The sequence below is a fragment of the Scyliorhinus canicula genome, chromosome 12 (genome assembly GCF_902713615.1).
Source record: "Scyliorhinus canicula chromosome 12, sScyCan1.1, whole genome shotgun sequence".
Classification (NCBI taxonomy): Eukaryota; Metazoa; Chordata; class Chondrichthyes; order Carcharhiniformes; family Scyliorhinidae; genus Scyliorhinus; species Scyliorhinus canicula.
Window position 1 is genome coordinate 27,241,355 of NC_052157.1, and position 26,184 is coordinate 27,267,538.

The 26,184-nt window shown below is 45.7% G+C and overlaps 1 protein-coding gene across 3 annotated transcripts in view; it reads right to left on the minus strand.

Moving 5' to 3' along the window:
* The window catches only part of galk2 (galactokinase 2), a 208,299-nt gene that overhangs the window by 58,698 nt on the left and 123,417 nt on the right, over positions 1 to 26,184 (minus strand). For all 3 annotated transcript variants that reach the window (XM_038813254.1, XM_038813256.1, XM_038813255.1), the window contains one exon: positions 18,267 to 18,477. In XM_038813254.1, coding sequence (XP_038669182.1) covers positions 18,267 to 18,477 — 211 coding nt within the window. The remainder of the gene's footprint in view (positions 1 to 18,266; positions 18,478 to 26,184) is intronic.

Sequence of the window (26,184 nt, forward strand, 5' to 3'; positions counted from 1 at the left end):
TAAGATCCCTCCTCATCCTTCTAAACTCCAACGAGTACAGACTCAGAGTCCTCAATCGTTCCTCATACGACAAGCTCTTCATCCCAAAGATCATTCTTGTCAATCTCCTCTGGACTCATAATGTTATCTAATTTAATTTATTTAAATATATAATATTTTTGTTGTTTCAACAAATAAGCACCCAGGCGAGTTCGTTTATGTAGTTCTCGATTAACATTATAAATATTGCATAAGATCAGTCAAAGGGACTCAGTTTCTTAAACACCAGGAGTCTACAGGATAATATTGTGAAGATTAGTTTAAAAAACAGCTTTTCTTTTAAACTTGCTATATGTAAAAACATACATTTCATAACACCAATTTGATTTTCTTTCAGGACTATTGTTCCTCAGTATATATAAAAGCAAAAAAAGAGGAGTTCTTTAACATTGCAATACAGAACATTCAAAATAGGTCTACTCTCTGATTTATGAACAGATGCCAAATTGGCCCAAATTTCACAGATGAAAATTCGGAGGCCGCATGCTCGTTATACATTTTTGTGCATAATTCGATAATACATTATTTTTACAAGCAGTCCACTAATATGCATGCCTAATATCTTATGTCTTTAGAGGGTTCTTTTGGAACTACATTCCACTGTAGCTAACATATTGACATACCGCACATATAAAACAGTTCAGCTGAAGGATAGATTTATTAAATTATAAAGTAACTTTGCAATGGTATGCACATTTTCCTTCAAGATGCCATATGTTAAAAGTATTAATCTCAAAGGTTTCAGCATCTCCAAGAGTATTCAATCATCCAAACCGGGATCCATAGCCAGTTGCTGAAAGCAGGTGGCTGTTGAATTTAGGTGACACTTAACAGTATATTGTGTTTTAATTCAATATTTATTTCCATTATAAAACCTGTTAATTGTGAAATCTGAATAAGATTCCCCATTAAACATAAATTATGGCAAAATGGTTCAGATTTCCCTTCTGAATCACTGTTCCTTCAAAGCAGACAGGAGTAGGACTTATAGTGGGATCTGTTCCACTGGCTCCAAAATGTCTACTGCCACTCTGGGGCTTTGCTGATGGACATGATGGCACATTTGAATACATCTGCCCAAATTCGGATAGGTATGTAAATTCCAGGGGGTTATGGGAAAATGTCTCCAAACACACTGTGATTAGCACCTTCGCAATGCTGGGTATCAGCAATATGCAGGAGGTGGAGGTTGTGTCGCAAAGTCAAAGGGTTAACTGGCCTAATGTGATTCATTGCAAAATCGGCAATTGCACTAGCTAACATGAGCGATGTAGAAAAACATTTCTTAAAAAATGTTCTTCAGCTAGCAGCGCCAGCCCACACTATGCCACAACATGAGCCACAGGTATCTTACACCCCCAAACCCCACCCCTTCCTTCCCACCCCAGAGGCGAGCGTCCAAAAGAGAGTTGGAATAGTCCTGGGAGTCACTATTGATATTTATATTAGACAAAGTACCAGGAATTAGCTGCAGCCAAACGGATTCTGAGAAAAATCTCGGGCAATGGCCCCATCAAGGCTTTGTGGGCAAGCGGATTTTGCAATGAATCACATTAGGCCAGTTAACCCAAATTGCTGGTGCAATTTGTTATCCATACGCAAAAGGTCGCTCTTTCTACTCTTAGTTGGTTCTGGGTTCTGAGTCAGCAAATCTAAGTCAAGTTACTCCAACCAACTGCCCATTAACAGGTCTGTGGCGGAGGGCGCACTTAGCCATTGCTAACCAGTACCTTCCTTCTGGAAGATATGAACATGTGGACTTTATTGATATCAGCATCATTTGGCTGTGATGCTCTCACAAATATAACCTGCTAACAATCTGTGTTCATACATGAAGACTCGCCACTTGAGTGAGGTAATAGGTAGCAGCTGATACCTGTCAAGCTGCAGGCCAGCCAGCATAAGTTACCAACGCCATGAGAGGAAGAGAGGAAATTGGAAACACATGGCCTCAGTAATGTAGAAAGCTATATCATGTCTCCCCTTAATCCTCTTTTCCATCTTAGTCTCAGAGGTCCCACCTTGTAGTTTGTGGTCCTATGCTCTATTTTCAGACTAGCTGGTCTTTTCTGATCCCTCACCAATACATGCAGGTCAATTTGGAAGTAAGAGCCGAACTATCCCAGTACAGCTTCAACACTGGCACCTACGCAGCAATGTGGAAAATTGCCCAACTATGTCATGTACACAAAAAGTAGGACAAACCCAACCTGGCCAATTACACCCCGTCATCATCAGCGAAGTGATGGAAGGGACTATTAACAGCACTATCAAGTGCCGCTCACACAGCAATAAGCTGCTCATTGATGTTCAGTTTGGAATTCCATCAGGGCCCATCACAGCCTTGGTCCAAACATGGATAAAAGAGCTGAAGTCAGGGGTGAGGTGCGAGTGACTGCCCTTGACATTAAAGCAGCATTTGACTATGCAGTATTGATAAGCCCTTATAACACTGAAGTCAATGGGAATCAGGGGGGAAATTCCATTGGTTGGAGTCATATCTAACAGAAAGGTTCAGTAAGAAGTCTTACAACACCAGGTTAAAGTCCAACAGGTTTGTTTCGAATAATTAGTTTTCGGAACACACCTGTAGGACTTTAATCTGGTGTTGTAAGACTTCTTACTGTGCCCACCCCAGTCCATTGGCAGCATCTCCACATCTGAAAGAAGGTTGTTCGAGGTCAATCAGGAATGGGCAACAAATGCTGGCCTAACCAGCACAGCCCACATCTCATGAAATAATTTTATTTTAAATGAGACACTGAATTGAGCCCTGATCTGCCTGTTCTGTTGGATATAAAAGATCCAGAGGTTCTATTCTAAAAAGAACAGGGGAGTTTTCCCTGATGCCCAGACCAATCTTTATCCCTCAATCAACATCATAGAAGCAAATTAGTCATAGAATCCCTACAGTGCAGAAGGAGGCTTTTCAGCCCATCGAGTCTGCACCAATCCTCCTAGAGCACCCTACCTAGGCCCACTCCCCGCCCCCATCCCCGCAATCTCACCTAACCTGCACACCTTGAGACACACGGGGCAATTTAGCATAGCCAATCCACCTAATTTGTACATCTTTGGACTGTGGAAGGAAACCAGAGTACCCAGAGGAAACCCACTCAGACACGGGGAGCGTGCAGACTCCACACAGCCACCCAAGGCCGGAATTGAACCCAGGTCCCTGGTGCTACCCACTGTTTCACCCATATCCAGTCATTATCACTTGGCTGTTTGTGGATAGATGCTTGTTGTGCACAAATTGGTTGCAACTGTAATTGTTCTTCACTGGACAACCAGAGTATAAATGGTGCTATATAAATCCCAGTCCCTATTACATATATCTAGATATAACATACAGATTGTAGTCTCACCAATGATTTACACAAAATGAAAATATCTTGTTTTGACAGAATTTCTGATGGTCACTTTTTCTTTTAAAAACTCCCCACCAAATATTTCAAGTGGGTGTCAATATACATACCCACCAAAGCAATTTCTAATCTCTAGCCTGGCTTATGGGTTACCAATCTTTTGTTTGCATCATTTAATTCTACACATGTAGAATTCTACACTCGTGCTGCCTGCAATATCCATCACCGCAGAAATTTTAGAAATGGATCTTGTCTCCTTTTAATTGGAACTGAAATGTACATAACTACTCAGTGAAACTTGTCATTTTTAAATCACGAGTGCTGGTTACATTATAAGGTTACAATGCAATAATGTGTTTGGATTGAAGCACACTGATACCATAAACAATGACTGGTGAAGGGCAATTTCATTAGTGCATTTGAATCATTACAGCTGCTATACTGAACCGGGGAGTTAACAACAGGGAGGAAAATTGGTTATAATGCCCACTTTCCAGGGGGATGACTGCTTTTGCTCAGCGCTTCCCACTTTACAACTTGGCCAAAAAATGAGAAAGTCTGTAAGTGAAGGATTGGAGTTTCGAACCAGATGATGAAAGGCATCTAGACCTGGCGCGACCTCAACCCTGGTCATTGCTGTTCCTGGCCTCTCTATGATGAACTGGTTATTTGTCTTCAAGGATTTCAAAGGCCCCCCCCCCCCCCCCCCCCCCCCCCCGCCTTTGAAAAACCTGCTTTGCGTTTTCTGTCTGGCCAAAGGGATGAACTGACAATGTTCTTTTTTAGCTTTAATTTCTCCAATCATTTTTCTTTTTGAACATAAGAGTTTTAAAAAATTGTTTTCTTTCTTAATTGTCACTCCTTCTAAAAAAAAAACCCGCCCTGACTGTATTTTAGAAGAATCTAACACATTTAGGTCATGTCAGGAAAATAAATCTTTGATGAGCCAAATGTTTTCTTCTTCGCATGGACTCTTGATTTCTTTTTGAGAAAATGCAGCAACTGTATAACAAGGCAGGTGTTGACTAAGCAGGAGCAGAAAAAAATTTCAGCTCTGAAAGAATAGGTTACAGCTGTCAGGCGTCTGTAATATACACTATGGGAATGCAACAAGTTTCTTTTGCGAAAAAGCATAAATGTATTCCTTGGACCCAATAACTGCGGTAATAGCTTGGATTTTACTGTAATAACAACAGGGAGGCTATCAACCCATACAAACATGTAAATCCATAAGTTGTCAGAGATGCCCCAATCCTCCATAGGGTGTGCATTTGCTGCCCAAAATATGACTGCAACAGCATGAACAGCATCGTGAATACCCCCCAGTCCATCACACGAACCTTCCTCCCATCCATTGATTCCATCTACACCTCCCGCTGCCGGGGGAAAGCGGGCAGCATAATCAAGGATCCCTCCCACCCGGCTTACTCACTTTTCCAACTTCTTCCATCGGGCAGGAGATTCAGAAGTCTGAGAACACGCACGAACAGACTCAAAAACAGCTTCTTCCCCACTGTCACCAGACTCCTAAATGACCCTCTTATGGACTGACCTCATTAACACTACACCCATGTATGCTTCATCCGATGCCAATGCTTAGGTAGTTACATTGTATATATTGTGTTGCCCTATTATGTATTCTCATGTATTTTCTTGAATTCTGTTTAATTCCCTTTTCTTCCCATGTACTGAATGATCTGTTGAGCTGCTTGCAGAAAAATATTTTTCACTGTACCTCGGTACACGTGACAATAAACAAATCCAATCCAATCCAATCCAAGTTGGGGTCTTTGCCCGCTAGCTCCACATTAAGAGACAGCTGCAAAGATAAAGCTGCTGCATTTAGGAGGAAATTAGTTTGCAATGGCATAATAAGTGGTAATTACCTCTAAGCAACCTCTCTGGCCCTGAGAAATTAATTTTACTACTGTTGAGTCCGTTATGATCCTAGGCTAGACCGCCAAGTTTTTTTTCATTTAAGGGCCAATTACGCGTGGCCAATTCACCTGCCCTGCATATCTTTGGGTTGTGGGGCGCAACCCACGCAAACATGGGGTAAAAATGTATTTTATGACAAACATGTATCAAAACAGGTTACAGCAAATAAACATCCTGGGAAACATACTTCCCAGCAATCAACAGTAAAAAGGCATTTTTTTTTTAAAAAAAATGTATTTTATTACAAACATGTATCAAAACAGGTCACATACTTCCCAGCAATCAACAGTAAAAAAGGCATTTTGTCAAATGGCTACCACTGGGTTCTTCCAGCCAAGGGTAAGACATTTAAAAGAAGGTACAATTAACCTCGAAGTGACCTCAATTATTTCCAAACAGTTGAAAATTATTTTGTTTTTAGACTACTTTACAATGGAGAGGATTTAAATAATTGTCTTAAAACACAAGGCATGCTTCAACACAGCTTCAAAAACACAGCAATATGTGCCAGCCAAGCTTCAAACACAGACTCCCTGTTAGCAACGGGAGCTTGTGGCGTTTGACAAACTGAGAAAAAACACGCGTTTAAAAACTTTTAATATTAAGTGTGTGTGTGTGTTTCTTAAGAAAGAAATTTGACACCCTTAAAATAGTAGTTTCCCGTGTCCGTAAGAGTTATCTGACGTATTCTCATTGTTATCCGGCTTCAAGACATTTACTTTCACGAAACGTTTGAGCATTTATTATTTACTTTGTGAGGATTTAAAAATGTAACCACTATGATTCCTTTTTCATTCATTCAGGAATATTTTGTAGCTCAAGTGAAACTTATTACAAAGGAGCTATATTAAAAAATGGTTGCAGAGAGAATGATTACTTGCATATAATGAACAATCAAATGTAACAATATGATTGAAAAAAAAGTGTTCGCAAGGTTTGCTGGACTATGTTCATCTGTAATTGGTGCCACCAAAAAGAAATAAAGTGAACAAGTCATTTATCTAACTGCTGTTGGGTACTGCTGGCACAGCGTGGCTGTGATATCTACCTACGAAACAAATCACTGGCTTTCAAAAAGTAATTTCTGGAGGAAAACTTTGAAACGTGGTCACTGAAATGATAATATGCTATTTAAATGGAAGCAACAGATTTGTAAGAAGGTCTCAAATGGGTGCCACCTGGTGGACTTTTAAATGCATTACAGAAGAAGATTTTAATGGTTTCAGTCTGAATGAAATTTAAGATTAGCAGTGCACAGGTAATTACAGACAAGGCAGGCAGGCCATCTGGCCTATATATATTTATCTATCCATGAGGATCTTGGGTTCATCCAGTGCAGCACCCAACTGGTTCTTAAACGATTCCAGGGATTTTACCTCCATTACTGGGTGTTTTTTCCCCATGTACTGCTCACAAGCAGTGAATCAATCCTCTATTTGCTTTCAGCCTGTTTGAACCGGTTTGAAAAAGCTAAATTTTCTGGATTTAGCTTTTCTCATACTGCTTACTTCCGTTTGATCACCTCGCCTGTGCTTCCTTTCAAAGTTCAAGTCTCTCTTCATAACTCAAAACTCTAATACTAGCAATTGTAAAAGAAATAATTGAACTATTAAATACTAAATACGTATCTCCAATACTAATGACTCCGGGGGTGGATGGTCTAGTGTCCATCGATCCAGAAGACTCTATTTTGTGTCCCCATTTAAATGTTTGCACCGCTTGCTCCGCTAAACCATTAGAAGCCGGGGGTTATGGGGCAATACGAATATGCCACACCCCTTTGTGCAGTTCGAACCACTTCCAATGGGCATCAATCAACAAGAGGAACATGGACCCCTAAAGCGGACCGGCAAAGTCGGCATGCAACTGCGTTATGGCTTGCCTGGCCATTTCCAATGATGCAGGGGCGTGTTCCGCAGGAGCTTCTGATGTACTTGGCATACGGAGTATTAGTGGGTCATCTTCTCAACGTCCGAGTCAAAGCCCAGCCACCATACGCAGCTGCACGCCAGAATTTTCACCTTGAGCATGCCTGGATGACCGTTGTGGAGGTCCTGGGATGACTACGCACGTAAACCACAGCAGCATACGATCTTCCACACTGAACTCAGGAAGCTTAGAGGAAAATGCCCATAATCCGCCTGGAAGCTGTCGATGCTATCCACCTATTCCACAGGTTCAAACAGATTGAAAGACTATGTGCTAAATTTTGGATAGGACCGGGTCCGTCTGGGGTCCACTCACAGATCCGTGATAGGCACAGTCCACAAAATTTAGAATTGCGACTGCCATGACCGTCCTGGGGTTTGATAAGGGGCCAGTCGATAAAGGCAACCGCCTCAGTGTGTCAGCATTCGCAATTTGTGTCCCCGGCCTACGTTTCAAAGAATACTCGTAGGCAGCGAGTAACAAGGCCCAGCGCTGGATTCATGCAGAAGCAATGTTGAAATTGCCTTATCCTCCTTGAAAAGCCCAAGCAAAGGCTTGTGATCCGTAACGACTGTGAAGTGGTGGCTAATGACCTATTGTTGAAAACGTTTCACTGCGAAGACCACCGCCGTACCTTTTTCCTCGATCTGCACGTACTTTCTTTCCGCTGTAGCCAATGTACAGGAGGTGAAGCCAATTGGCCATTCCCTGCCGTTCTCCATCTGGTAGGGCAGGACTGCCCCAATATCATAGGTGAAGCGTTGATGAGTAAGGGTTTGGCAGGATCGTAATGGGTCAGTAACCCAGAAGAGGACAACTACTTCTTCACCCGCCAACTTGCGGCTGGCCCCAGGCCCACACGTGATTTTACTTCAGAAGAAGGTGTAAGGAAGCCACATGGTCTCAAGGTGTGAGAGAAACTTTCCGTAATAGTTTACAAGACCAAGGAAAGAGCGAAGTTCTGAGGCATCCGTTCGGGAAGGGGGCCTGCTGGTTGGCGCATACCTTCTCCGCGACTGGGTGCAAACCTTCGCGGTCCACCCCATAGCCGAGGTAAACCACTCTTCTCATATGAAACATGCACTTTGCTGGTCGTAAGTGGACACCAGTCTCAGAGAACCGCATAAACGCAGCCTTCTGGTTGCCCGGGTATTCTTGCTCAGAGGCTCCCATGACCAGTACGTCATCTAAATAAACAGCCACATGATAGATCTCACAGGATGTATTCCATTACACGCTGAAAAATACCACAGGCAGAGGAGACTCCGAAAGGCAGCGTATTTACGCGTACAGACCCCTGCATGTATTTTTTTTTAAATAAACGTTTTATTTTTTTTTAATAAACAATTTTATTGAGGTAGTTTTTGGCTTTATAAACAGTTACAGACATCATCAGAAAGAAAGCAAAAAAGGCAAAAATGTGCAAACATCCACGTACTTTCAATACTTCCATCGAAACATATTGCACAAGCCCGCTCCCCTCCCACCGGTACTACCCGCCATATTTTCCCTCCTACTCTACTCTACCCCCCCCCCCCCCCCCCCCCCCCCCCCCCCCCCTGCTGACGCTCACTCTCCCGCAAAGAAGTCAATAAATGGTTGCCACCTCCGGGTGAACCCCTGCACAGATCCCCTCAAGGCGAACTTAATTTTTTCCATCCCCAGGAAACTCGACATGTCCGCAAACCACCACTCAGTCTTCGGGGGCTTTGAGTCCCTCCACGCCAATAATATTCGTCGCCGGGCTATCAGGGAAGCAAAGGCCAAAACATCGGCCTCTTTCTCCCCCTGGACGCCCGGGTCTTCCGAAACCCCAAAAATTGCCACCCCTGGACTCATCACCACCCTTGTTTTTAGCACCTGGGACATGACCCCCGCAAATCCCTCCCAGTACCCCCTCAGCTCAGGGCATGCCCAAAACATGTGCACATGGTTCGCTGGTCCTCCCGCGCACCTAGCGCATTTGTCCTCTATCCCGAAAAATTTGCTCATCCGAGCCACCGTCATATGGGCCCGGTGAACGACCTTAAATTGGATCAGCCCGAGCCTAGCACATGTTGCGGTCGAATTTACCCTACTCAGGGCCTCTGCCCACAGCCCATCCTCCATTTCCCCGCCTAGCTCCTCCTCCCATTTAAGTTTCAGTTCCTCTGTCTGGGACCCTTCCTCCCTCATGAGCACCTTATATATACCCGAGACTCTGCCCTCCCCTTCTTCCCTCCTAGAGACTATTCTGTCGAGGATCCCCATTGGCGGGAGGCGTGGGAAAGATGGGACCTGTCTACGAACAAAGTCCCGCAACTGTAGGTATCTAAAACCATTTCCCCTTACCAAGGCCCCGGCGCCTTCCCTGACTGCATTTGACCAATCCCCCTGACTAGCTCCTCCAACTCAATCGCTGCCCCCAGCCCCTCCACCAGCTCCTCCTGCACGTTTGGGAAATGTAGCCTGTTCATAAAGCTCTCCATCCCCCACCGGTGGCTCCGACCGGTACAGTTCCTTGTAAAAGTCCCTAAAGACCCCGTTCACCTCTGCCCCCTTCCTCACCACATTCCCACCCTTATCCATCACTCCACCAATTTCCCTAGCTGCATCCCGCCTGCAGAGCTGATGCGCCAGCATCCTGCTCGCCTTCTCCCCATACTCATAAACCGCGCCTTGCGCCTTCCTCCACTGTGTCTCCGCCTTTCTGGTCGTCGAACTTGGCCTGCACGCTACACCGTTCCCCCAACAATCCCTCCTCCGGGGCCTCTGCGTACCTCCTATCCACATCTAGGAGCTCCCCCACCAGTCTCTCCCTCTCCCTCCTTTCCCTATGGGCCCGGATGGAGATCAGCTCCCCCCGGATCACTGCCTTCAAAGCCTCCCAAACCATCCCCAGCCGGACCTCCCCCGTATCGTTGGCCTCAAGGTACCCCTCAATACTTCCCCGGACCCTCCTACACACCTCCTCATCAGCCAGCAACCCCACGTCCAGACGCCACAGCGGGCGCTGGTCCCGCACCTCCCCCACCTCCAGATCGACCCAGTGCGGAGCATGGTCTGAAACTGTTATGGCCGAATACTCGGCATCCTCCACCCTCGGGATCAATCCCCTGCTCAGAACGAAAAAATCTATTCGGGAGTAAACCCTATGCACATGGGAGAAAAAGGAATACTCCCGCGCCCTCGGGCTCCCAAACCTCCAGGGATCCACCCCTCCCTTCTGGTCCATAAACCCCCTCAGCACCTTGGTCGCCGCCGGTCTCCTACCCGTCCTTGAACTGGACCAGTCTAGTGGGGGATCCAGCACCGTGTTAAAGTCTCCCCCCATGATCAGGCCCCCTGCCTCCAGGTCCGGAATGCGGCCCAACATACGCCTCATAAAGCCAGCGTCATCCCAATTCGGGGCATACACGTTTACCAGCACCACCTTCTCTCCCTGCAGCCTACCCTTCACCATAACAAACCTGCCCTCCTTGTCCGCCACCACCTCAGACTCCTCGAACGCCACCCTCTTCCGCACCAGAATCGCCACCCCCCGGTTCTTCGCATCTAATCTTGAACGGAAAACCTGCCCCACCCACCCCTTCCTCAGACGAACCTGGTCCGCCACCTTCAGGTGGGTCTCCTGGAGCATAGCCACGTCCGCCTTCAGCCACTTCAAATGAGAAAATACCCTAGCCCGCTTAACCGGCCCATTCAGCCCCCCCATGTTCCAGGTGATCAGCAGGATCAGAGGGCACTCCGACCCCCCTCCCCTGCCAACTAGCCATAGCTCATTGACTGCTCGCCCCAGGATAGCACACCCTGCCCGACCCGTTCCCCATGACGCTAGCACCTTTCCTCTACCCCCCGGCCCACACCAGCTCCTTCCTGGCCATTCCAGCAGCAACCCGGTACCCCCCCCCCCCCCCCACCCCCCCAGGCTAGGACCCCTCCTAGCCGCGACGCACCCTCCATGGTACTTCAGTGAGTCAGCTGACTTCTGCTGACCCCGGCAACTCCCGCCAAAACCCAATCCCTCCCGACATGGGGTCTTCCCCCCCTCCTACCACTCCCCTTGGCACCGCTCCAGTGTGGGAAAAAAACCAGTAGAGGCCACGCCCTCACCACCAGCTCCACCCCTCCTGCCCCGCAGTGCGGGAAACCAGAGGAAAGCCCGCACTTTCACACTGCCCCACCCCACCCTTCTGATGCAGCTCCCAAATTCCAGCTCCACCCCATCCCCCAGCCCCGTACAGAAAAGAAAAAAACAAAAACAAACCCCAACATAACACAAAACCATACCCAACAGAACCACCCGGAAACAGAGCAAGAACCAGCATAGAAAAAACATATCAAAATTACAAAAACAACAACAGCAAAAACAGCAACAACCGTAGTACCCAAGACCCCGCAGCCCCCAAACCCTAGTTCGAGTTCAGCTTCTCCGCCTGCACAAAGGCCCACGCCTCCTCCGGGGACTCGAAGTAGTAATGCCGGTCCTTATATGTTACCCACAGACGCGCAGGCTGCAGCATTCCAAATTTAATCTGCTTGTTATGCAGCACCGCCTTCGTCCGGTTAAACCCGGCCCGCCGCTTAGCCACCTCCGCACTCCAGTCCTGGTAGATTCGCAGTACCGAGTTCTCCCACTTGCTGCTCCTCTCCTTCTTGGCCCAGCGCAGCACACACTCCCGATCACTGAATCGATGGAACCGCACCAGCACCGCCCGTGGGGGTTCATTCGCCTTGGGCCTCCTGGCCAGCACTCTGTGGGCTCCCTCAAGCTCCAGGGGCAGATGGAAGGACCCCGTCCCATCAACGAATTCAGCATCGTGGTAACATAGGACGGTAGATCCGATCGCTCCAGCCCCTCCGCAAGGCCCAGGATCCTCAAATTCTTCCGCCTCGTGCGAAAGTCCAGCTCCTCCAAGCGGTCTTACCACTTTTTGTGAAGTGCTTCGTGCATCTCCACCTTCCCCACCACGGCCTCCTCCTCCCGATCAGCGGCCTGCTGCTGCAACTCCTGAATGGCTGCCCCCTGGGCTGTCTGGGTCTCAAGCAGCTTGCTGGTAGTCGCATTCAGGGAGTCCAGCAATTCAGCCTTCAGCTCCGCAAAACAGCGCAGAAGAGCAGATTGCTGCTCCTGCGCCCACTGCCACCAATTCTCGGGTGCTCCGCCGGCCGCCATTTTGTCCTCCTTCCCCTGCTTTTTCTGGGGAGCTGCTGCAGCCTTTTTCTTTGCCCCACTCTGGGTGCGCACCATAAATTCTGGGGAATGTTCCTCAAAGCACCTTCCCCCACCGGGAATCGTCGAAACAGCGCCGTTTGGGGCCCTGAAACAGGCCCGAAAGTCCTTTGATAGCGGGAGCTGCCGAACGTGCGGCTTAGCTCCGCATCACCGCAACCGGAAGTCCCCCCTACCACTCTAAACGGCAGTTCCCCCAGTCGCCTGTCCTGTCCCCTTGCTTGGATTGCAAACTTTTCCCCATATTTAGTTTGTACCCTGAAAACCGGCAAATTCGCCCAGAACACTCATGATTTCTTCCATCCCCCCCACTGGCTCCGATACATACAGGAGCACGTCGTCTGCATAAAGTGAGACTCTGTGTTCTACTCCTCCCCAGCGGACCAGCCCCTTGAGGCTCTTAGCACAATTGCCAGCGGCTCTATAGCTAGCCCAAACAGTGGGGAGAGGGGGCAACCTTGTCTCTCCCCCACTGTAGCCTAAAATAGTCTATTCGTCCTTACGCTCGCCACAGGAGCCTGATACAGTAACCTGACCCAGTCAATAAAGCCCCGCCCAAATCCTAACCGTCCCAGTACCTCCCACAGATATTCCCATTCTACTCGATCAAAAGCCTTTTCTGCGTCCACTGTGACCACTACCTCCTGGGGGCATCATGATCGCATTTAGCAACCTTCTTACATTGGACACCAACTGCCTTCCCTTAACGAACCCCGTCTGGTCCTCCCCAATCACGTCCGGAACACGATCTTCAATCCTAGAGGACAGAATTTTGGCCAGCAGTTTGGCGTCCACGTTCAATAGGGATATCGGCCTGTAGGACCCACACAGCTCCGGATCCTTATCCCACTTCAGAATCAGCGAGATCGTGACCTGTGACATCGTCGGGGGAAGCACCCCTCTCTTCTTTGCCTCATTGAATGTCCTCATCAACAGCGGCCCCAATATCCCAGTGAACTTTTTATAAAACTCCGCTGGGTACCAATCCGGCCCAAGGGCTTTACCCGACTGCATGGCCTTCAGTCCTCCACTATCTCTTCGATCCCGATCAGGGCCCCCGGCCATTTTACCAGCTCCCCGTCCACCTTCGGGAAATTCAGCCCCCTAGGAAGTGCCTAATCCCCTCCGCCCCCGGTGTGGGTTCCGACCCATACAGCCGACTATAAAACTCCTTAAACGCCTTATTCATCCCTGCTGAGTCTCCCACCAGGTTCATGTCTTCATCCTTTACTTTCCCAATCTCCCTGGCTGCCTCACTCTTTCTAAGCTGCTGTGCAAGCATTCTGCTGGCCTTCTCTCCCCATGCTCATAAATCGCCCCCCTCGCCTTTCTCAGCTGCTCCACCGATCTTCCTGTGGTTAAAAAACCGAACGCCGCCTGTAGCCTCTGCCGTTCCCTTGCCTCTGGGGTCTCCGCATACCTCCTGTCAACCTGTAGTATCTCCTTTACCAGTCGGTCCGTCTCTGCCCTGTCTACCTTCTCCCTGTGGGTCCATATCAAGATCAGCTCCCCTCTAACCACCGCCTTCAATGCCTCCCAGACCACCGCTGCTGAAATTTCCCCCCGTGTCATTGACCTCCAGGTAATTCTGAATACATTTCCTCAAACGCCCGCACACCCCCTCGTCCGCTAAAAGTCCCACGTCTAACCTCCAGTGTGTGCGCTAGTTACTGTCTTTACTAACCTGTAGGTCAACCCAGTGCGGGGCATGGTCTGAGACTGTGATCGCCGAGTACCCCGTGTCCACCACCCTTGTCAATAGAGCCCTGCTCAGAATAAAGAAATCAATCCGGAGTACACTTTATGCACGGGTGAGTAGAAGGAGAACTACTTTTTTACCCTTGGCTGCCCAAATCTCCATGGGTGTCCCCTTGGCTGCCCAAATCTCCATGGGTGTCGTCGTCGTCGTTCCTTCCCCCCCCCCCCCCCCCCCCCCCCCCCCGCCCCGCCCCCCTCCCCCTCCCGGCCCATCTGCTCCATGAACCCTTTTAGCTCCTTAGCCATTGCTGGCACCCTGCCTGTTTATGAGCTTGACCAGGGTCAATAACGGCATTGAAGTTTCCTCCCATGACCAGCTTATGCGAATCCAGGTCCGGTATCTTCCCCAGCATCATCTTTATAAACTCCACATCGTCCCAGTTTGGCGCATATACATTTACTAGTACCACCTGCAACCCTCCAATTTCCCACTGCCCAAAATGTACCGCCCTCCCACATCTGAAAAACTATTCTTCCCACCTCAAACACGACTCGCTTGTTGATCAGGATCTGGTCTTCGAATCCAGTACCGAGTGAAAAACCTGTCTGACCCAACCTTTCCTTAACCTAATCTGGTCAGCTACTCTAAGATGAGTCTCCCGCAGCATTACCACGTTCGCCTTCAGTCCTCTCAAATGCGCGAACACGCGTGCCTTCTTGACCGGCCATTGAGCCCTCTTACATTCCAGGTGATCAGTCTAGTTGGGGAGCTCTTCGTTTCCCCCCCCCCCCCCCCCTTCGCCAATCAGCCAACCCGTGTCCCACGCCTCCACCGGCCTGCCCCCAGGCAGCCTCCGCCCCCGACCTCCTCTCTGTCCCTCAGCAAAAGTCCCTCCCTCGTCAGCAGAACATTCCCCCCCCCTCCCTTAGTAACAGCACTAAATAAATCAACCCCCTTGATAAGCTCATCTGCTCACCCCTCACTACGCTTCCGTAAGCGAGCCCGCCCAGCTAGCTTGGTGGCCCTCGCCCCTGGTACCAGACAATCTCCCACCTATTGTTCCCTCCCCACCCCCCGCTCATACATACATACTCAAATGAAAAACAATCCCAACACAACTGGCCGGCAGAGATTTTTAAAAACCCAAGTTGAAGGTGAGATACAGCCAAAAAAAAGGCAGGAGTCATCTTAGTTCACCAGTTAGAAGAACGAATGACAGAATTTCTAAGTGCACCCCCGCGCAGCGTTACGCTAATAATGCAAATGACAGATATAAAGTCTTCACACCGTTTGAAAAACAGGCTACTTTAAAGGAATTGAATTCTCACTCTCCCACATTCACACCAAATCATTTTAATCATAGAAATAAAACGAGAAAAGATAGCGGCAGTACAGATTGTGCAAACTGGCAAAGAATCACAGGAAACTGCTACAATTATGGTTAAGGACTGTAGCCCAAAAGATCATGCAGCATTCCTGGAATGTCTCAAGAAGAGGGGAAGAAACAGGCTCCCTGGGAATGGACATTTTAAATTAACTAAAAGTTTAGACATGTCCAAAGGAAAAGAGGGAAAGTTAGTGGCAGAGTGTGGGACTGTTAGATGAGCTTACTTGAAAACTGCTATGAATTACATCATTTAATGACAGACAGCAGAGTTAGTCAGGGAGGCAGGAATGATTGATATCAAGGCACTGAATATGAAATACATGTGTTCGTTTGAGGGGTGATCTTTGAATCACATGCACAGAGTACGTACGGAACATCTGGGAGGTTACATGCCCCAAAGGCCGTATTAAACGCACCCTGCTGCCCTCATATCGAATCATTGTGGTCATCTGGAATTCAGTAAACTTCTTCCAGGACCAAAAGGGGGAGTGTTGGAGGGCATTTTCTGATACTGGACTATGATATAAATTATAGGTGGCCCTGTAACTACATTTGTGTTCCTATATTACTTTTGAATAGTTCTGACGAGACAAAAGGTACTCATTGGCTTAGATGCCCGTTTAAAAGAAGCAAATTGTAGAAATAGATAGTGTATACACAATGCTTGTTAATATCAGAAAGCACACAAAATGGCTGTTAGCTATTAAAGCAGTACTTTAGACACAAAATTGCCAAACTAGCCACATTCCTGAACAATAAGTTACAAACTGTGTAAACTATCTCATGAGAACCAGGCATGGGAATGCATAGGGAGTATTTTAACAGCTTCACAGAACAAGGAATGCAATGTGTCATTAGTAAGCTCAAGGCCCATAGATGCAGCCACGACATATCCTTGTGTCAGTTTTGAATGAGTTCTGTATGAAGTTAAGGGCGGGTAAGACAACACCCACTTTAACCATATGTGATAACTGGGATGCTAAGAAAATTGATTGACTGCATGTAATGAAGTGTGACGCGAATATAGTTGATTGATTGTATGTAAATGAGAATACCACTAGTTCCGCCCCATGAATCTATACATTAACCCGTGTGTCAGTAGGGTGCGGAGCCTCAGGCCTTTTCTCATAGAATTCTGATATAATAAACTGATTTTTTTTTTAAACTTACACTCAAGCCCTCGTGTGAATATTTTTCACCTCTAACAACCCTGCAATGAAGTTACTGTGAAATCCCCAAGCCACCACATTCCGGCGCCTGTTCGGGTACACTGAGGGAGAATTCAGAATGTCCAAATTACCTAACAAGTACGTCTTTTGGGAATTGTGGGAGGAAACCGAAGCACTCGGAGGGAACTCACGCAGACACGAGGAGAACATGCAGACTCCACACACACAACCGGGAATCGAACTTGGGACCCTGAAGCTGTGGAGCAACAGTGCTAACCACTGTGCTACCATGTTGCCCATACTTTGCGGGAGGCACGATCCAACATGAGTCGCAAATAGATGCGGCTCAATTTGAGCTTCGTGAACAAATGCCTGATTGCAAGCTTCACGTAGAGATTGTCAATGCGGGGCATAGGTCCAACCCCACATAAACAAACCTTTTTCTCCAACTTTATTACCAGTACCACTGGACAGACCTGATAATAGACAGGGACTCCAACCAACTGAACTCCGTCTCCACCTTTCCTCTGGCGGGCGAGTCAAAAATAAGGGGCGAAAACTTTACAATTAGAGCTATACCATTCAGGCATGCTTTCAGGAAGCATTTCTTCACATTAAAGGTAGTAGAAATATAGAACTTTCTTCCTCCAAAAGCAATCATTGAAAATTTCAACACTGAAAGTAATAGATTTTTGTTCCGCAGGGGTATTAAGGGTTAGGGAATCAAGGGCAGGTGGATCAAATTAAGAAATGGATCAGCCACAATCTAACAGAACAGCAGTTTGTCTTGAGGGGCAGAATTGCCGTCTCCTATTCCTGTGCTATGACCCATTAACAGCAATGATAGAAGTGGCAAGTATAAATACATATGTATATATATATATATATATATATTCAGAGTTTAAAAAAATTAATTTGGAGGATCCAATTCATTTTTTCCCCAATTAAGAGGCAATTTAGTGTGGCCAATCCACCTACCCTGCACATCTTTGGGTTGTGGAGGCGAGACCCGCGCAGACACAGGGACAATGCGCAAACTCCATGCAGTGGCTGAGATCGAACCCAGGTCTTCTGCGCTGTGAAGCAGCACTGCTAACCACTGCTCCACCGTGCCGCCCCATATATAATCAGAGTTATTAGGTTAAGAGTGCATGGTCCTCACAACATAAAGCATGCTGAACAAATATAAAATTAAACAGAACAGTTTGGAACAGTGTTTGGAAAAGTTGTGCAAAAAACTTCATTTTTGGCGACAGGTTTATCACTTGGTTATTGGTGTGAGAAATTGAGAATGGTATATTTCATGCTCGTGAAATAATAGGACTTGGCGTGATATCTTTTTCTCATGACGTGACTGCCCAAAAAATATTAGAAATGTAAATTTCACACTGTTTCTCAAAAGTCATATCATAGCATTGTTAAGCAAAACCTTACCATGGCCTCTGGAATTGTGTGCCTATGAACAAGGTTCAAGAAGGCAAAAGCAATTAAAATTGTACTCGTCAAGTTTTGACTAGGGACTCACCATCCTGTGTGTTCTGGCTGAGAATGCTGCTGCATAGCTCCTCTTGGCTGATCCCAAGATGCTGACAGACTTCCTCCCTGCTGTATGGTTCTGGATGCAGTATTAGCTCGACGGTGGAAATCATGGTCTCCAGACTGACTCCCAGTTCAGTTTGTAAGTCTCCTAATTTGGACAGTTTCTGCCACTCAAGACCCTTTGCCTTTGCTAGTATCTAAACACCAAAAGGAGTCAGGTGTTTAGCATTACACAAAATTATTTAAACAGTTCTCCCACCACATCACAAACTACTTTGTAAGGCAATTACTTAGGGTGGGTCAATTGTTAGTGCAGCAACATACAGCATCTGTGATGATATAGTAACCGTGTGACCTCGGAGATCGGGGTATCTGGGAATAAAATACACTATTTCCTGATTGGCTGATAGTTCCTCAGACATCATCATGCCTGAAAATGTGCAAAGTTTTCATTTTTATTCAGCTTGCAGTCTTCTTATGGACAACATGTTATCCCTTTGCATGTGCTTAACACACAAGAGAAAATAACTCAAGCCATTATATATTTCTTGGGAACAATTTCCCTATTTACCTTTGAAAAACCCTGAACACTTCCATCAGTCTCCCTCTAAACTTTCTCGGTTCCACTTAAGCAGAATTTCTTCGTGACTAAGCCTATATGCTTTGCTTTGCTTTGCTCTTAGAGAACCTCTTCTGCTCCACCTCGCCATGATCTTTATATCCTTTGTATAGTAAAGCATTAGGGACTGGGCACACCTTCCTAACAGATGATTTGTAAAGATTTAGAATTAGAATCTTTTGTCACAACAGACTTTTACTCCATGCCCCTTTTTCAACAAACAGTAAACCAGGGAGCATCAGGTGAAACACACGGTCCAAGTGAGGCGGACAAAATTTAGGAAGCAGCAGCGGAACAAGATGTGTTGGCTGCAGGGCCAGCTCAAGGCTATCCTCAATTTCAGAGTCCCAAAGTTAATGACGTCCAGGGTCTACGTACATAGGAATTACATTTCCTGAGCATTGTGAATTCATAAATAATTTGAAAAGAATGAGAAGCACCTTGAAAGTGTTCTTCTAATGTGGAGGAGTCTACTAGCCGTCCCCATGCAGTGGTATTTGATGCTTCAGCAAATTGATCTCACTCGTGAATGCAAGGCAACTCTCCAAAACAATTGGTAATGGTGCTAAGTAACATTGTAGTCCCCCCAACAATGTGCCAGCTATTGCCATAGAAACATGAAAGAGTCTCTCCATCATTACGAAGAGACTCCCTTCCCAAACAAAGCACCGACCATTTCCGCAGGGGTAGGGATAAGCCCAGGTTGCATTTGCGCATGCGTGCTTTGTGGAAGCAGCTACCGATCTAAATCAGCAGCTACCTCCACTCATGCCATATTTAATGACCCAGGTGTGTGAAACATGATATGGGCAGACTAGACATGGTAGGAGGAAGTTTAAACTTTGTGAAGTTCTTTCAGAGAGGTGGACGCCCTTTTGGGGAGGTTAGGTACCCCTTTGCATATGGTTCCGGGACACATTTGGGGAAGATTATGTGCCCTTTGGGGCTGTTAGAAGTAGGGATGAATGTGTATTAAAAGTGCATAAGCTCATTAACTGTCAAGCTCATTGGAACTGTCAAATATGTCAAAATGAACTGTCAAGCTATCAAGGTTTTTAAAACTCCTGCCCTTTAAATCTTCTAAAAAATGTTTGGAGTGTTTAAATAAAATCAGTGCTTGCTATTTCACTCTGTCTGTTGGCATAAGCCCGCTGCTATTACTGAATTATTGCTGTATGACTTATTTCACTTCTTAATCTTCTGGTATCACAGTAGGGTGCCTTTCATTTCATAATTTGACTGACAGCTGCAAATGGTTATAGACCATTGAAGTGGTTTATGAATTCCAATGTTCAGTTTCATAAGGGATTGAACACTTGAATGTAATATTTGCTTTTATAAGGATGTAGTTGTAGAAATATAAATGTAATGAACTGTTTTATTATGAACGAGAATTTTCTTTTAAATAGTGAATATATCGATTGACACAGATCTTTATTTTATTTAATCGCACCATGAGTCCTAAATTCTACCCTGGTGGAAACAGGGTGAGTTGACATGGGAGATGCAAGGACAAAAGGTGATGGCTGAGGGTCATGGGATAGCATGAGTTGTCACAAAGTTGTCACAGTGCCTATCAAGGACCATGGAATGGGTAGAGGTGCATGGTGATATGCAATCGGGTTGCAAAAGGACATGAAGTGGCAGGAGTTGGCATTGATGGAGCTCAGGGAGTTTGTCAGGGTGGTGGTGGTGGTATGAGCCATGACGTCTGGTTTTTATTCAGTGTTTTTTTTATAAATCTTGAACACAATGCCAGAGCACAGTGGCAGGCCTTCCGTTTGTACCCGGCAGCCTTCGCGTTTGTTCTGGGCTAGCTTCAGGGCGCTTCCTCCCGGGTTCGATGGGAGTAGCTGGGAAATGTCCCGACTTTGCGCTCTGAACCCCCGCAGCAAAAGTCCAGGCCAGAGTCTCCAACAGATTTCTCAGTCATCCACCCCATCCTGTACTCAGAGCACAATGTGTAACCAGCAGGAGTAGAAAGTTTAGCTTCTTGTTACAAGAAAACTAAGTGCAATGACAATTAAAAATGTTGCACACCTATGTCTTTTTCAAATAAGCTTTCCCACTTTCAGTAAAGCATTCAATTTAATTTGTTTATTTTTGCCTCAAATGATTTTTTTCCTGTTACTTCAATCCTTTTACGTAGTTACTGTGGCTTAGAAGAGAGCTCAGCTCTTCATTGATTGGATGCGGTTGCTCTATCAGGCACCAGTAGCGAGTGTGTGTATGAACCGGCTGAGGTCGGGGTATTTTAAACTACACCGAGGGGCGAAGCAAGGATGCCCCCTCTCCCCGCTGCTGTATGCTCTGGCAATAGAGCCATTAGCCATGGTATTAAGAGCCTCAAGAAACTGAAAAGGGCTGGATCGGGGAGGGGGGTGCGGAGCACCAAGTCTCGCTCTATGCAGATGACCTGCTCTTGTACATTTCGGACCCGCTGGAGGGGATGGGGGAAGTAATGCGAATCTTGGGGGAATTTGGCAATTTTTTGGGGTATAAATTGAACATGGGAAAAGCGAGATGTTTGCGATCCAGGCAAGAGGACAGGAGAAGAGACTGGGAGAGCTGCCTCTTAGAATGGTATGGAAGAGCTTTCGATATCTGGGAATTCAGGTGGCCCGGGAATGGGAGGTACTGCACAAGTTAAACCTATCCCGGTTGGTAGAACAAATGGAAGGGGACTTTAAGAGATGGGACATGCTCCCGCTATCACGAGCGGGGAGGGTACAGACCGTGAAAATGACGGTTCTCCCCAGATTTCTGTTTGTCTTTCAGTGCCTCCCCATCTTCATCCCCAAGGCCTTTTTCAAGTGGGTGAATAAGATTATTTCGGGCTTTGTGTGGCCTGTAACACCCCGCGAGTGAAGAAAGTGTTGCTGGAGCACAGCCGGGGGGAGGGTGGGTTGGCACTGCCAAACCTCTGCAACTAATACTGGGCGGCTAATATAGCCATGATTAGGAAGTGGGCAGTGGGGGGGGGGTCTGCATGGGAGGGGATGGAGGCGGCGTCATGTAAAGACACAGGTTTGGGGCACTGGTAACGGCACCTCTGCCGTCCTTGCCGGCCCAATACTCCACAAGTCCGGTGGTAGTGGCGGCTCCGAGGGCAATGGAGGAGATATAAGAGTGTGGAGGGAGCATCGATTTGGACCCCGATTTATAATAACCACAGGTTTAACCGGGTAGGCTAGATGGCGGGTACCAGAGTTGTCAGAGGGCAGGAATTAGAAGGATGGGGGGTCTATTTATAGACGGGAGCTTTCCCAGCTTGAAAGCTTTGGAGGATAAATTTAAATTGCCAGCAGGGAATGGGTTTAGGTATTTGCAGGTGCAAGACTTCCTGAGAAAACAGATGCTGGCCTTTCCGCTGCTGCCGCCACGGGGGAGACAGGATAGAGTAGTTTCCAGCACCTGGGTAGGAGAGGGGAAGGTATCTGATATTTACCAGGAGCTTTTGGAGGCAGATGAAGCCCCGGTGGAGGAGCTTAAGGGCAAGTGTGAGGACGAGCTAGGAGGAGAGATGGAGGCGGGTCTATGGGCGGATGCCCGAGGCAGGGTTAATACCTCCTCATGTGCCAGGCTTAGCCTGATACAATTTAAGGTAGTCCACCGGGCACACATGACAGCGGCTAGGATGAGCAAGATTTTCGGGGTAGAAGATAAGTGTTCGATGTGCGCGGGGGGGCGGATTGTTGTTGTATGGTTGAGGTGCGTGGGGAGGAAATGTTTATTTTACCATGTTAATGTCATTGTTTATGTTACTGTTATAAAAAAATTTAAATACCTCAATAAAACATTATTAAAAAAAGAAGAGAGCTCAGCAAATTTACTGCAATTCAAGTAACTGGCCTGCATGATTGCAGCAGGTCTTAGCGAATATTCTATTGTGTTTCACAATACACAATGCAATAAGATTAAATATTAAACTAAATTGTCTCAATTGTCTAAATTGGCTCAAATTTGCAGAGCTTTTGACAGTGAGCTTACTGCCTCCACCATCATTATTTCTCTAAATCTGACAGCAACTTCAGGATTTAATGCAAGTGCAGATAAACGCAACAATCCTGAACTTACAGTCAGTCATCCTCTACTTTGCCACAGGGCGTGCTGTGAACCACCCTTTCCCCTCACCACCCTAAGCCAACAACCAGCGGATTCAATAAATTTGTTGAGAATTTCCACGTTTCCATTCTTAATTGCTGTCAGATCCTCATTAAAAACTTAAGACTTGTTCAATGATGTGTAACTAAGACCTATTGCTGAACAACCAAACTGGCCAAAAAAAATATTTTATATTTGTGGAATAAATGTTGTTAGATGTCTCAATTTTGACGAATCACTAGATTTTTTAAACAAGGTTTTTGAAAATATATTTTTTTTTAAAATTAGGATTTTTCAGCTTCTATCTTCACTCCATACCCCAACCTTTATTTCCCTCTTTGTAAAAAAAGAATTAAAAAGTGATTTGATTATTAATGCTTTACGTTTCCTGGGCAGCTCTTTGTGGGAATTCTTTACTGTGATTGGTTGCTTGAACAGTTTGATGATATCACTGCAGCTCAACGCTGTGAATTTCCATTAAATTACACTGAAACCAATTACATGTTGAGAGAGTTAAAACTCTCTCCACAGTGATTATCAGATCTCTCAGCACAACTGTCTATGAGATCAGCAGTGCCCTTACTAACTGCAAAACCCGAGTCATTATTTCTCTATTAGCATTATTTCTCAAATTGTTTCACTGCTCTTCGGTTCCTTGAACCTTAATGATGCATAATGTTATTAAATGTATTTTTAAAAACTTTTCTTTTTGATAACCTTCGGCAACACTCGCCACTCCCTAACCTGCTCACAGGCGCTATTGTTTTGACTGCTAAGGTTCATGAGAGTCCCCTGGAGCAACTTACTCTTTAATTTTCCTTCGCTCTACATGGGGAACTACTTAATTTACAGTCACTTTCTGTCAGCACTGCCAAGATCAAAACCCTCCTTTATTGGGAATCACCGGTCTCAACCCACATCCTGCTGTGCTACTACAATCCTGTCACTGGGCACAAATTCAAATGAACCTCTTTGGCATTATATGTTTATGAATGTCAGGATATCCCAGAGACTGACGGACATCACAAAGTTCACTAGTAGTTATTTAAATGAAGTGCAATATAGGGATTATTACTTTTTAAAAATAAAAATATTTCTTTTTGTCAGTGTTTGCGGGCTTGGCACATTCAGGGTGAACTGATGAAAGGCTTATTACAGTGATTGTGATCTTTAAAATAACATGACAACAATAAAATAACCATAAGCCTCTTGGCAGTAGAAAGTTATTCAGTGTTCAAAGCAGGCATGTTATGAAAACTTTTGCGTAGCTTTTCCATCTATCACACATCAGATGTCACACATATGGCCAGAAGACATTTCTGGGGCGCACGCGAGGAAAAAAGTGTAAAGAAATATACGGCCATATGAAAAATGGTAGACAGGTGTCAGAATGTGTATCATTGGACTAATCTTGCCAATGATACAAAAAAAACAGGCTTCTCACTTGCAACCTAAAGAACAAACAATCTTTGATCTCACTTGGCATTAAATTTGTGGCCTTAAAAGGGCATAGTTTTACCTTAATGGAAAAATAAAACACTGTCCTTGGCATCGACAGGGTGCAACAGGCCTGAAATAAGCAAAACTATTGTGCATTAAGCATTCATGCATATGGTGGATTGTATTTGTCCATAAACCTCATTTGCCCTTTGGTCATGCTTTTATGTCAACATTTACAATGTAAAAATAGAGTGGGAACATTGATTTTACAATTTTGGTAGGTCAATTGTTGCCTGCCATAAGGCAGCCATGGGTCTTGGCCACAGGGTGGCACTGGGGAACATAACGTACATCCTTCCTCCTGCCCGCAATGTTGCCCTGTCCTTACCCCTCTGCGTCTGTAGGAGCTACACTCTGAAAGCTAGTGATTCAAAAATAAACAGTAGGGAGTCTCACAACACCAGGTTAAAGTGTTGGACTTTAACCTGGTGTTGAGAGACTCCTTACTGTGCCCATCCCAGTCTAACACCAGCATCACCACATCACTTTTTAAATGGTTTAGATTGAAATATGTCAGTTAGTGAGAGAATGGGCAGTCGAGGCAGTAGGAATTTGAACTATTTCCAAATTAGGGAGGAGGAATAATGAGAATTGAGGATCAAAAATGAAAAATCATCATCTTTGTTGGCACGGTTTCCCATGACTTCTGGCGTTTGACTCTTCTGGACACAATTCAACATCACTTCAAAGGCAGAGAAGAGAAAGACATCGCCTATGCTGGCAATGCTCAAAGACTCCTCAGAACTTGAGGGGAATGGAATTTCTATGCTGCCTTCACTGCTTTGCATTATGTATTATGTAAAATTTTGCGTAATAGATTCTACTTGATTCATACATACTAGTTATTCGTACCTTGTTTGGTCAAGCACAACCGAGGAACCTAGTGTTAGAAATTAAGAATGTGGACTTTAAGAGGTTTTAATTATTAGGGTTTTAGACCTCAAATCTTACATACTTAATGGATATACAACTTTTCTGCATGGTTTTAAAAAATTTATAACAACCGAATTGCACTGTTAATCACGGTTCAGCAGACAAATACCTGATCCCAAATTTCCACAAACACTAAAGAAATAAATGGTCAGATAACCTAGTTTTCTTTGGTGACATTGGTTGAGAGTAGAATGTTTGGCAAGACATTGGGACAATCTCCTGTTTTCTCATTTAGCGCCAAGGGCCTTCAATGTCCGCTGGAAAAATAATGCATTTTTATTTCTTTTTTAATTTAGAGTACTCAATTATTTCTTTTTCCCAATTAAGAGGCAGTTTAGCGTGGCCAATCTACCTAACCTGCACATCTTGTAGTTGTGGGGGTGAAACCCATGCAGACACGGGGAGAATGTGCAAACTCCTCATGGACAGTATAATGTATTTTAATGAGATACCTAAACGATAAGGCACTAATAATAACACCTCTCCTTCGGTGCAGGACTGAAGGAGGAAAGGTGGATGATCTTAAGACTTGTGATATGATCTGGTCATATGAGATTTGATATGCAACTTGCGATCATCATTTTAAATTGCATTTATAAACAAAAGTGCAGCAAACAGATTCTTATATAGTTGGTCCTACATGTACACCACGGTTCTTAGTTTACAAAGTTTTGAGGGATCATTGCTACATACAATACAACTGCAGTAAACATGCATCAAGCTTCTTCATATATCTTACAACAGATAT